General features: G+C 44.1%; 1 protein-coding gene across 19 annotated transcripts in view; it reads right to left on the reverse strand.

Moving 5' to 3' along the window:
- RAPGEF4 (Rap guanine nucleotide exchange factor 4) overlaps window positions 1–15000 on the reverse strand; it is a 342806-nt gene that overhangs the window by 848 nt on the left and 326958 nt on the right. For all 19 annotated transcript variants that reach the window (XM_085876078.1, XM_085876076.1, XM_085876077.1 and 16 more), the window contains 3 exons: window positions 14497–14561; window positions 14343–14397; window positions 1–1244 (listed from right to left, as the gene is read on the reverse strand). The exon at window positions 1–1244 is cut by the window's left edge and continues 848 nt beyond it. In XM_085876078.1, coding sequence (XP_085732204.1) covers window positions 1117–1244; window positions 14343–14397; window positions 14497–14561 — 248 coding nt within the window. In that variant the 3' untranslated portion in view covers window positions 1–1116. The remainder of the gene's footprint in view (window positions 1245–14342; window positions 14398–14496; window positions 14562–15000) is intronic.

Consider the following 15000-nt stretch of genomic DNA (forward strand, 5'->3'; position numbering starts at 1 on the left):
CGATGTATTCTGTTATTTGACTGACCTATTAATCAATGGGGTGGTGGTCCCTTTGGAGATCTATCCCTGAATTGACGATTCATTTTGGTTGAGGTTTTCTCTCATTCAAATTCATGATTCTTGTTTATTCACCATGCCAATAAATGCAGAGGGTACATTTATCTCTCATCTTTCTGCTTTAAAAAAAATTATTGACTTTACTTGTTTTCCCTCTTCTTAATTTCTACATTTGCACATTAAGGTTTTTGTGTTTCACAATCCTTGTATTCAGTGTCCTTTGGCTTAACTCATGCCTTTTTCACAAATATAATATGAATGCTTTTGCCCTGCGCATAAGGCCACCCATGCATAAATATTGCTGTCCAAGACTTGGATTTTCACAGGTTTAAATTTTACATGACCATTGCCTAATTACCTTTTTGGGTGGTAGTTTCTGGTTATTACTTGTGAACATCTCATTCAATTTAGCTTTGATTCATACAGTATTTGTAAAAAAGATGAATCCTATATAAATGTATACAGCTTTGTCTCAATATATCCCAAGGTCAAAGCCCAATATTTCTAAAATTGATATCCAAAACGATGCCAGTGAGTTTTCAGTGTCACCACCAATGCATAATTTAATTATGAATTCTTGTGAAGAAAAATATTAATTGGATGCTCACTCTTTGAACATTATATCTGATTCATGGGAAGTCATCATGTGGTGATGAAAGGACACACTGACTTGGTATTGACGTGTCCATCACAGTCTGAATACCTGGCCAAAGAGCAAAGTTGCAAAAGGCTAAAAGGCCTCTGCGTTTGAGACAATAAACAAGAGCACAGCAATAGCTTTTTGTGCGAAAACGTATTCTGCAATTGCTACGTAGCACCAGAAAGGCAGGCCTGCAGCTCAGCCTGGCATGAAGTCACAAGCACCAACCCCTGTCGATTTTAAAAAGTATAAATTAGTGCTTTTGAAAAATAATGAACTTTCTGCGAGCCACTCTGGATGTCCAGTCAAAAGAAAATAATGTGCTTAGAAAACCAAAACTGTTATTGGATTTTAGCAGGCCAAAATGTCCCAGAGATGATTTTGTGACAGGAAAGTTTGATCAAAGGTTTCAATGGTGATTAGACACGTCGAGGTTCTAGTTTGTTGGACAGTTGTGAAAGTGCTCGTTGGTTGTCAATAATGTGAAGCTGGCGCACGTAACTGCGCACCTCAAGTTCATTTTTCACCACAAGTGACTGGTCTGGGTCTGGTGGTGAAAAAAAAAAGGACAGGACAATGAAACAACATCCAGTCAATTAAAGGTCATTTCAATATAAACTTCCAAAGCTTAGGCAAAAACTAAAAATAATGTGACTATGTTCCAATAACATGAGGTTATGTTATGTTCCAAAAACATAAGGCAGCCTGGTGTTGGCACAGTGGTTAGGGCAACGGCTTGGGATCCAAAAGGTCCTGAGTTCAAGCCCTATTGGGTTTGTTATAGATATAGATATTGGCAGAAATAGATATATATATATATATATATATATATATATATATATATATATATATATATATATATATATATATATATATATATACACATATATATATATATATATATATATATATAGATATATATATAGAAATATATATATATATATATATATATATATATATATATATATATATATATATATATATATATATATATATATATACACATATATATATATATATATATACACATATATATATACACATATATATATATATATATATATATATATATATATATATATACACATATATACATATATGGAGACGGAGACATACAGAGACGAGATATCGACAGAGACAGAGACATAGACAGAGATTATATATTATAGACATAGACAGAGACAGAGACAGAGATTATATATTATAGACAGACAGAGACAGACACAGAGATTATATATTATAGACAGACAGAGACAGACACAGAGAAAGAGACATAGATTATAGACTGAGACTGACACAGAGACTGACACAGAGACTGAGACTGGCACAGAGACGGAGACTGAGACTGACACAGAGACTGAGACTGAAACAGAGACTGAAACAGAGACTGACACAGAGACTGACACAGAGACTGACACAGAGACTGACACAGAGACTGACACAGAGACTGACACAGAGACTGACACAGAGACTGACACAGAGACTGACACAGAGACTGAGACTGACACAGATACTGAGACTGACACTCAGACTGACATAGAGACTGAGACTGACTAATAGACTGAGACTGACAAATAGACTGAGACAGAGACTGAGACTGACACAGAGACTGACACAGAGACTGAGACTGACACAGAGACTAAGACTGACACAGAGACTGACAATGACACAGAGACTGATACTGAGACTGACACAGAGACAGACTGACACAGAGACAGACTGACACAGAGATAGACTGACACAGAGACTGAGAATGACACATAGACTAAGACTGACACTGAGACTGACACAGAGACTGAGACTAACAAATAGACTGAGACTGACACAGAGACTGAGACTGACACAGACTGAGACTGACACAGAGACTGAGACAGAAACTGACACTGAGACTGAGACTGACACTGAGACTGAGACTGACACAGAGACTTAGACTGACACAGAGACTGAGAGTGACACAGAAACTGACACTGCGACTGAGACTGACACAGAGACTGAGACTGACACAGAGACTGAGACTGACACAGAGACTGACACTGACACAGAAACTGAGACTGACACACAGAGACTGAGACTGACACACAGAGACTGAGACTGACACACAGAGACTGAGACTGACACACAGAGACTGAGACTGACACACAGAGACTGAGACTGACACACAGAGACTGAGACTGACACAGAGACAGACTGACACAGAGACAGACACAGAGACTGACACATAGACTGAGACTGACACAGACTGAGACTGACACAGACACTGAGACTGACACTGAGACTGACAGTGAGACAGAGACTGACACAGAGACAGACTGACACAGAGACTGAGACTGACACAGAGACTGAGACTGACACAGAGACTGACACTGACACAGAGACTGACACTGACACAGAGACTGACACTGACACAGAGACTGACACTGACACAGAGACTGACACTGACACAGAGACTGACACTGACACAGAGACTGACACTGACACAGAGACTGACACAGAGATGGAGACTGAGACTGACACAGAGACTGAGACTGACACTGACACAGAGACAGAGACTGACACTGACACTGACACAGAGACTGACACTGACACTGACACAGAGACTGACACTGACACAGAGACTGAGACTGACACAGAGACTGAGACTGACAGTGAGATTGACACAGACACTGAGACTGACACAGACACTGAGACTGACACAGAGACTGACACTGACACAGAGACTGAGACTGACACAGAGACTGAGACTGACACAGAGACTGAGAATGACACATAGACTGAGACTGACACTGAGACTGACACAGAGACTGAGACTAACAAATAGACTGAGACTGACACAGAGACTGAGACTGACACAGACTGAGACTGACACAGAGACTGAGACAGAAACTGACACTGAGACTGAGACTGACACTGAGACTGAGACTGACACAGAGACTTAGACTGACACAGAGACTGAGAGTGACACAGAAACTGACACTGCGACTGAGACTGACACAGAGACTGAGACTGACACAGAGACTGAGACTGACACAGAGACTGACACTGACACAGAAACTGAGACTGACACACAGAGACTGAGACTGACACACAGAGACTGAGACTGACACACAGAGACTGAGACTGACACACAGAGACTGAGACTGACACACAGAGACTGAGACTGACACACAGAGACTGAGACTGACACAGAGACAGACTGACACAGAGACAGACACAGAGACTGACACATAGACTGAGACTGACACAGACACTGACACACAGACTGAGACTGACACAGACACTGAGACTGACACTGAGACTGACAGTGAGACAGAGACTGACACAGAGACAGACTGACACAGAGACTGAGACTGACACAGAGACTGAGACTGACACAGAGACTGACACTGACACAGAGACTGACACTGACACAGAGACTGACACTGACACAGAGACTGACACTGACACAGAGACTGACACTGACACAGAGACTGACACTGACACAGAGACTGACACTGACACAGAGACTGACACAGAGATGGAGACTGAGACTGACACAGAGACTGAGACTGACACTGACACAGAGACAGAGACTGACACTGACACTGACACAGAGACTGACACTGACACTGACACAGAGACTGACACTGACACAGAGACTGAGACTGACACAGAGACTGAGACTGACAGTGAGATTGACACAGACACTGAGACTGACACAGACACTGAGACTGACACAGAGACTGACACTGACACAGAGACTGAGACTGACACAGAGACTGAGACTGACACAGAGACTGAGACTGACACAGAGACTGAGACTGACACAGATACTGAGACTGACACTCAGACTGACATAGAGACTGAGACTGACTAATAGACTGAGACTGACAAATAGACTGAGACAGAGACTGAGACTGACACAGAGACTGACACAGAGACTGAGACTGACACAGAGACTAAGACTGACACAGAGACTGACAATGACACAGAGACTGATACTGAGACTGACACAGAGACAGACTGACACAGAGACAGACTGACACAGAGACTGAGAATGACACATAGACTAAGACTGACACTGAGACTGACACAGAGACTGAGACTAACAAATAGACTGAGACTGACACAGAGACTGAGACTGACACAGAGACTGAGACAGAAACTGACACTGAGACTGAGACTGACACTGAGACTGAGACTGACACAGAGACTTAGACTGACACAGAGACTGAGAGTGACACAGAAACTGACACTGCGACTGAGACTGACACAGAGACTGAGACTGACACAGAGACTGAGACTGACACAGAGACTGAGACTGACACAGAGACTGACACTGACACAGAAACTGAGACTGACACACAGAGACTGAGACTGACACACAGAGACTGAGACTGACACACAGAGACTGAGACTGACACACAGAGACTGAGACTGACACAGAGACAGACTGACACAGAGACAGACACAGAGACTGAGACTGACACAGAGACTGACACATAGACTGAGACTGACACAGACACTGACACACAGACTGAGACTGACACAGACACTGAGACTGACACTGAGACTGACAGTGAGACAGAGACTGACACAGAGACAGACTGACACAGAGACTGAGACTGACACAGAGACTGAGACTGACACAGAGAGTGACACTGACACAGAGACTGACACTGACACAGAGACTGACACTGACACAGAGACAGAGACTGACACTGACACAGAGACTGACACTGACACAGAGACTGACACTGACACTGGCACTGACACTGAGACTGGCACTGACACTGAGACTGGCACTGACACAGAGACTGAGACTGACACAGAGACTGAGACTGACACAGAGACTGAGACTGAGACTGACAGTGAGATTGACACAGACACTGAGACTGACACAGACACTGAGACTGACACTGAGACTGACACTGAGACTGACACAGAGACTGACACAGAGACTGACACTGACACAGAAACTGAGACTGACACACAGAGACTGAGACTGACACACAGAGACTGAGACTGACACACAGAGACTGAGACTGACACACAGAGACTGAGACTGACACACAGAGACTGAGACTGACACACAGAGACAGACTGACACAGAGACAGACACAGAGACTGAGACTGACACAGAGACTGACACATAGACTGAGACTGACACAGACACTGACACACAGACTGAGACTGACACAGACACTGAGACTGACACTGAGACTGGCACTGACACTGAGACTGGCACTGACACAGAGACTGAGACTGACACAGAGACTGAGACTGACACAGAGACTGAGACTGAGACTGACAGTGAGATTGACACAGACACTGAGACTGACACAGACACTGAGACTGACACTGAGACTGACACTGAGACTGACACAGAGACTGACACAGAGACTGACACTGACACAGAAACTGAGACTGACACACAGAGACTGAGACTGACACACAGAGACTGAGACTGACACACAGAGACTGAGACTGACACACAGAGACTGAGACTGACACACAGACTGACTGACGAGACTGACAATGACACAGAGACTGAGACTGACACACAGAGACAGACTGACACAGAGACAGACACAGAGACTGAGACTGACACAGAGACTGACACATAGACTGAGACTGACACAGACACTGACACACAGACTGAGACTGACACAGACACTGAGACTGACACTGAGACTGACACAGACACTGAGACTGACACTGAGACTGACAGTGAGACAGAGACTGACACAGAGACAGACTGACACAGAGACTGAGACTGACACAGAGACTGACACTGACACAGAGACTGACACTGACACAGAGACTGACACTGACACAGAGACTGACACTGACACAGAGACTGACACTGACACAGAGACTGACACTGACACAGAGACTGAGACTGACACAGAGACTGACACAGAGATGGAGACTGAGACTGACACAGAGACTGAGACTGACACTGACACAGAGACAGAGACTGACACTGACACTGACACAGAGACTGACACTGACACTGACACAGAGACTGACACTGACACAGAGACTGAGACTGACACAGAGACTGAGACTGAGACTGACAGTGAGATTGACACAGACACTGAGACTGACACAGACACTGAGACTGACACAGAGACTGACACTGACACAGAGACTGAGACTGACACAGAGACTGAGACTGACACAGAGACTGAGACTGACACAGAGACTGAGACTGACACAGATACTGAGACTGACACTCAGACTGACATAGAGACTGAGACTGACTAATAGACTGAGACAGAGACTGAGACTGACACAGAGACTGACACAGAGACTGAGACTGACACAGAGACTAAGACTGACACAGAGACTGACAATGACACAGAGACTGATACTGAGACTGACACAGAGACAGACTGACACAGAGACAGACTGACACAGAGACTGAGAATGACACATAGACTAAGACTGACACTGAGACTGACACAGAGACTGAGACTAACAAATAGACTGAGACTGACACAGAGACTGAGACTGACACAGAGACTGAGACTGACACAGAGACTGAGACTGACACAGAGACTTAGACTGACACAGAGACTGAGAGTGACACAGAAACTGACACTGCGACTGAGACTGACACAGAGACTGAGACTGACACAGAGACTGAGACTGACACAGAGACTGAGACTGACACAGAGACTGACACTGACACAGAAACTGAGACTGACACACAGAGACTGAGACTGACACACAGAGACTGAGACTGACACACAGAGACTGAGACTGACACACAGAGACTGAGACTGACACACAGAGACTGAGACTGACACACAGAGACAGACTGACACAGAGACTGAGACTGACACAGAGACTGAGACTGACACAGAGACTGACACTGACACAGAGACTGACACTGACACAGAGACTGACACTGACACAGAGACTGACACTGACACAGAGACTGACACTGACACAGAGACAGAGACTGACACTGACACAGAGACTGACACTGACACAGAGACTGACACTGACACTGGCACTGACACTGAGACTGGCACTGACACTGAGACTGGCACTGACACTGAGACTGGCACTGACACAGAGACTGGCACTGACACAGAGACTGGCACTGACACAGAGACTGAGACTGACACAGAGACTGAGACTGACACAGAGACTGAGACTGAGACTGACAGTGAGATTGACACAGACACTGAGACTGACACAGACACTGAGACTGACACTGAGACTGACACAGAGACTGACACAGAGACTGAGACTGACACAGATACTGAGACTGACACAGAGACTGAGACTGACACAGAGACTGAGACTGAGACTGACAGTGAGACTGACACAGAGACTGAGAGTAACACAGAAACTGACACATAGACTGAGACTGACACAGAGACTGACACATAGACTGAGACTGACACAGAGACTGACACACAGATTGAGACTGACACAGAAACTGACACAGAGACTGACACTGAGACTGGCACTGACACAGAGACTGCCACAGAGACTGAGACTGACACAGAGACTGAGACATAGAGACAGAGAGGCACTGAGACGGAGACTGACACAGAGACTGAGACTGACACAGAGACTGAGACTGACACAGAGACTGAGACTGACAGTGAGATTGACACAGACACTGAGACTGACACAGACACTGAGACTGACACAGAGACTGACACTGAGACTGAGACTGACACAGAGACTGAGACTGACACAGAGACTGAGACTGACACAGAGACTGAGACTGACACAGAGACTGAGACTGACAGAGAGACTGAGACTGACACAGATACTGAGACTGACACTCAGACTGACATAGAGACTGAGACTGACTAATAGACTGAGACTGACAAATAGACTGAGACAGAGACTGAGACTGACACAGAGACTGACACAGAGACTGAGACTGACACAGAGACTAAGACTGACACAGAGACTGACAATGACACAGAGACTGATACTGAGACTGACACAGAGACAGACTGACACAGAGACAGACTGACACAGAGACAGACTGACACAGAGACAGACTGACACAGAGACAGACTGACACAGAGACAGACTGACACAGAGACAGACTGACACAGAGACAGACTGACACAGAGACAGACTGACACAGAGACAGACTGACACAGAGACTGAGAATGACACATAGACTAAGACTGACACTGAGACTGACACAGAGACTGAGACTAACAAATAGACTGAGACTGACACAGAGACTGAGACTGACACAGACTGAGACTGACACAGAGACTGAGACAGAAACCGACACTGAGACTGAGACTGACACTGAGACTGAGACTGACACAGAGACTTAGACTGACACAGAGACTGAGAGTGACACAGAAACTGACACTGCGACTGAGACTGACACAGAGACTGAGACTGACACACAGAGATTGAGACTGACACACAGAGACTGAGACTGACACACAGGGACTGAGACTGACACACAGGGACTGAGACTGACACAGAGACAGACTGACACAGAGACAGAGACTGAGACTAACACAGAGACTGACACATAGACTGAGACTGACACAGACACTGACACACAGACTGAGACTGACACAGACACTGAGACTGACACTGAGACTGACAGTGAGACAGAGACTGACACAGAGACAGACTGACACAGAGACTGAGACTGACACATAGACTGAGACTGACACATAGACTGAGACTGACACAGAGACTGACACATAGACTGAGACTGACACATAGACTGAGACTGACACAGAGACTGACACATAGACTGAGACTGACACAGAGACTGAGACTGGCAGTGACACTGACACAGAGACTGAGACTGAGACTGACACAGAGACTGACACTGACACTGAGACTGGCACTGACACTGAGACTGGCACTGACACTGAGACTGGCACTGACACAGAGACTGCCACAGAGACTGAGACTGACACAGAGACAGACAGAGAGACAGAGAGGCACTGACACAGAGACATAGACTGACACAGAGACTGAGACTGACACAGAGACTGAGACTGACACAGAGACTGAGACTGACACAGAGACTGGGACAGAGAGACAGAGATGGAGAGACACTGACATTGAGACTGAGACTGACACAGAGACGGCGACAGAGACAGAGACAGAGACAATAGATTATAGACAGAGACAGAGACATATAGAGACAGAGATAGAGACAAAGACAGACACATAGACAGACACAGAGACAGAGACAGAGACTATAGATTGAGCGAGAGACATAGACAGAGACAGAAACAGAGAAATAGACATAGACATTAGAGATAGAGACAGAGATGGAGAGAGAGACATAGACAGAGACAGAGACATCGACATAGAGATAGAGACAGAGACATAGACATTAGAGATAGAGATGGAGATAGAGATATAGACAGAGACAGAGAGAGACAGAGACATAGACATGAGAGATAGAGACATAGAGATAGAGATTAGAGATATAGACAGAGACAGACTATAGGTTATAGATTGAGACAGAGACATAGGCATAGAAAGAGACATAGACAGAGATTATAGATTTAGACATAGGCATAGGCATAGACAGAGACAGAGACAATAGATTATAGATTATAGATTATCGACAGAGACAGAGACATATAGAGACAGAGACAAAGATTATAAATTATAGATAGAGACAGACAGAGATAGAGACAGAGACAGAGAGAGACAGGGAGAGAGACAGAGACAGACACATAGACAGAGGCATAGACATAGACATTAGAGATAGAGACAGAGACAGAGACATAGAGATTAGAGACAGAAACAGAGACAGAGACCGAGACTATAGATTGAGACAGAGACAGACACATAGACAGAGACATAGAGATTAGAGACAGAAACAGAGACAGAGACCGAGACTATAGATTGAGACAGAGACAGACACATAGACAGAGACATAGACATTAGAGATAAAGACATAGAGACAGAGACAGAGACATAGACATTAGAGATATAGAGACATTAGAGATAGAGACAGCGACATCGACATGGAGATGGAGATATAGACAGAGATAGAGACATAGACATAGACATTAGAGATAGAGACAGAGACATAGAGACAGAGATTATAGATTTATACAGAGACAGAGATTATAGATTTATACAGAGACAGAGATTATAGATTATAGACAGAGACAGAGACAGAGACAATAGATTATAGACAGAGACAGAGACAGAGACAATAGATTGTAGATTATAGATTATAGACAGACAATAGCTTAGAGATTATAGACAGAGACAGAGACAATAGATTATAGATTATAGACAGAGACAGAGACAATAGATTATAGATTATAGACAGAGACAGAGACAATAGATTATTGATTATAGATTATAGACAGAGACATATATATATATATATATATATATATATATATATATATATATATATATATATATATATATATATATATATTTATTTCGAGATATATTGGGCAACTACAGCAGAAGTGGTGAGGGAGATAGCTTGGAAGGTACATGGTGTGACATCTGGACAGAGGACGGAAGATAAGGAGACTTGGTGGTGGAACGAGGAAGTACAGGAAAGTATAAGGAAGAAGGGGTTGGTGAAAAAGAAGTGGGATCGTTAGAGAGATGAAGAAAGTTGGCAGGAGTTCAAGGAGTGGTGGCGAAAGGCAAAGAGAGAGGTGGCAAAGGCTAAGAAAAAGGCATATGATGAGCTGTATGAGAATTTGGATACAAAGGAAGGGGAAAAGGATTCATACCGATTGGTAAGACAGAGCTGGAAGGATGTGCTGCAGGTTAGGGTGATAAAGGACGCAAATGGGAATGTGCTGACGAGCAAGGAGAGTGTGTTGAGAAGGTGGATGAAGTACTTTGAAGAGCTGATGAATGAAGAAAATGAGAGAGAAAAGGTTGGAAGAGGTGGAGATAGTGAATCAGGAAGTGGGATGGATCAGCAAGGATGAAGTGAGGACTGCTATGAAGAGGATGAAAAGTGGAAAGGCGGTTGGCCCAGATGATATACCAGTGGAAGCATGGAAGTGCTAAGGAGAGATGGCAGTGGGGTTGTTAACCAGATTGTTTCATAAAATCTTGGAAAGTGAGAGAATGCCGGAGGAGTGGAGATCAAGTGTACTGGTTCCGATTTTCAAGAACAAGGGTGATGTGCAGAGCTGTGGAAATTACAGAGGGATAAAGTTGTTAAGCCACACCATGAAGTTGTGGGAAAGAGTAGTGAAAACTAGGTTAAGAGGAGAGGTGAGGATTTGTGAGCAGCAATATGGGTTAATGCCAGGAAAGAGCACCACTGATGCGATGTTTGCTTTGAGAATGTTGATGGAGAAGTCTTGGGAAGGCCAGAAGGAGTTACATTGTGTGTTTGTGGATTTCGAGAAAGCTTATGATAGGGTGCCAAGAGAGGAGTTGTGGCATTGTATGAGGAAGTCGGGAGTGGTGGAGAAATATGTGAGGATCGTGCAGGATATGTCTGAGCACAGTGTGACAGTGGTGAGGTGTGCGGTAGGAATGAAGGACTGCTTTAAGGTTAAAGTGGGATTGCACCAAGGATCGACTCTGAGCCCTTTCCTGTTTGCAATGGTGATGGACAGGTTGACGGACGAGATCAGATTGGAGTCTCCATGGACTATGATGTTCGTGGATGACAACATGATCTGTAGAGAGAGTAGGGAGCAGGCTGAGGCGAGCCTCGAGAGGTGGAGGTATGCACTGGAGAAAAGGGGAATGATACTCAGTCGGAGTAAGACGGAGTACATGTGCGTAAATGAGAGGGAGGGTGGTGGTATGGTGCAGTTGCAAGGAGTTGAGGTGGGGAAGGGGGATGGGTTTAAATACTTGGGATCAACTGTCCAAAGTAACGGAGAGTGTGGTAGAGAGAAGTGAAGTAGAGAGTGCAGGCAGGAGAGAGTGGGTGGAGAAGAGTTGCAGGAGTGATTTGTGACAGAAGGGTAGCTGCAAGAGTGAAGGGGAAAGTATATAAGACGGTAGTGAGACCAGCTATGTTGTATGGTTTGGAGGCGGTGGCGCTAACAAAAAGACAGGAAGCGGAGCTGGAGGTGGCAGAGTTAAAGATGCTGCGATTCTCGTTGGGAGTGACGAGGATGGACAGGATAAGGAATGAATATATTTGAGGGACAGCGCAGGTAGGACGGTTTGGAGACAAAGTGAGAGAGGCGACATTGAGGTGGTTTGGACATGTGCACAGGAGGGAAGCGGAGTATATCGGGAGAAGGATGCTGAGGATGGAGCCGCCAGGCAGGAGGAGAAGAGGAAGGCCAAAGAAGAGGTACATGGATGCGGTGAGGGCGGACATGCAGGCGGTTGGAGTGTCAATGGAAGATGTGGAGGATAGAGCAAAATGGAGACGGTTGATCTGCTGTGGCGACCCCTAACGGGAGCAGCCAAAAGAAGAAGAAGAGGAGTTCCAATAACATAAATCAACGGGTGCAATGTGCATGCATGCATACATTTGTTCTCTTGCTTTTGATTGGGGCTCATGGAGGAATTTCATCAGAAGAACAAGAAGTTGGGCACAATCCAACAAAAGGGATGCTAAAGATTTAATGACTAACACAGACAATATAATTGGTAAGGGCAGGCATGAAAAAAATAATCACTGAAAAAAAAAGTTTAAAATTTTTTTTTTATATACTTCTCCCTCTGCTCTCAGCCCTCTGACCTTCCCAGCAACTCCAGGATGCACGCACTTCTAAAGTTCCAAAATCAAGGTTGACTGGACACCTCAAGTCCTTTGTTCCTCACTTCTCTCTATGGAGCGTCCTTCCAGTGCCCGTTCTTTCTGACTGTTCCCTACGGCAGTTCGTCACCAGCTCTTGTCATCCATGGTCTTTGTTACCCTCCATTAACCCTTGAAAATCTCAGTGTTTCCCCGCCTTCTCTCTCTTCTTTTCCATTGTCGGTTGTACTCAGTTGTTATGCCGCTACCCAACTGTTAATTCAAATTTCCTCTTGCAAAGGTAAAAAAAATGCCAGGAGTTCAAATAATATGAGAATGGCACTTGGAAGAGTGCATACCTCCACCAAGCTGAACAGTTTGTTTTGTATCACACTGATAGGCCACATCTGCATCTGGACCTTAACCAAAGTAATTCAAGAAACTGCAATACAACCAGTTACTCCCCAGGCTCAAATGCAGCAACATGTACAAGCTACCAGAGGTGTGTCAGTGGGGAAGCACAGTCCACAGCTTTGTCTCAGTATATTCCAAGGTCAAAGCCCAATATTTCTAAAATTCATATCCACACAGCATCAGGATATGGTAAAAACATAACAAAATGGAAGACCAAGAAGGAACCCAAAGAAGTAAAGATCAAAGATGGAGTCATCAGGAGGAACCTGGACAGGATTCATTCAGGTTTCAGCGTGACTCCACAACCCTCAAACCCATACAGGCGTAGCCAAGTGGGCCTTACAGAAAAAATTTGGGTCTTGTGCTTGTTGAAGACAATCATGTTCTAAAGAAATTCTAAAATCATATCGAGTCCAGGGGGATGGGCAATTGTGTTCTAAATAATCATCTCCTATACAAACTATTTTCTACATTTTTAATTTATTTTTAACAAATTTCATATTCATTAGTTGAGAATTTTTGAACAAACCCACGAGTTAAGTTAAGAAAAGTTAATACTCTTCTAACTAATGGTGGTGTACTCACTGAACGGGTGACTCCGGCAGAAACGCACAGTTCCCACAGTATTGGCAATCATGTTCTAAAACATATGAGGACAAGGTAAGGGGTATTTTTGTCAGTCATGATGATGAAATAAACATGATTTGCAAACCAAATAAAGAGTTGACAACACACATACCATCTTTTCAAAGTTCACCATGTTGTCAATAAATGTTTTGTTTCCTTCATGAGTGAATGTCATATCTGGAAAAAAGGAAAAGTCTTAGTTGAAAGCTCAATAATGTGAATATCATGCAAAAAGAAAAAAAAAATGCAAATGAGAAAGCATTTCAAAATGCAAAGCTGTCTCCACTTTGAACTCGAACTAAACTTGACAAAACCGACAGTAAAAAAAAAATTGTACATTTTATTAATTTGTTTTCCATTTAATAATAACCAGAGAGTTGGTGTCAAAGCCACCCAATGCTCGCCTGTTTATACATTTATCGTTTTTAAAAGACGAGTCGAATAATTAATATTTTTTATAAAGCATTGCAGTGAAGTCTGATCAAAATAATTTTAAAGCAATATATGTATTTGTATATTGTAATCAGTAACAAGAGTGCAAGTGAGCACAATATGCACCCAACAAGAAGGTATATACAGAATTGTGCTACGACATGGAAAACAGCATCCTGGTTGC

This window comes from Eptatretus burgeri, chromosome 3 (genome assembly GCF_056783735.1).
Source record: "Eptatretus burgeri isolate ZD-2024b chromosome 3, Ebu_testis_v1, whole genome shotgun sequence".
Lineage (NCBI taxonomy): Eukaryota > Metazoa > Chordata > Myxini > Myxiniformes > Myxinidae > Eptatretus > Eptatretus burgeri.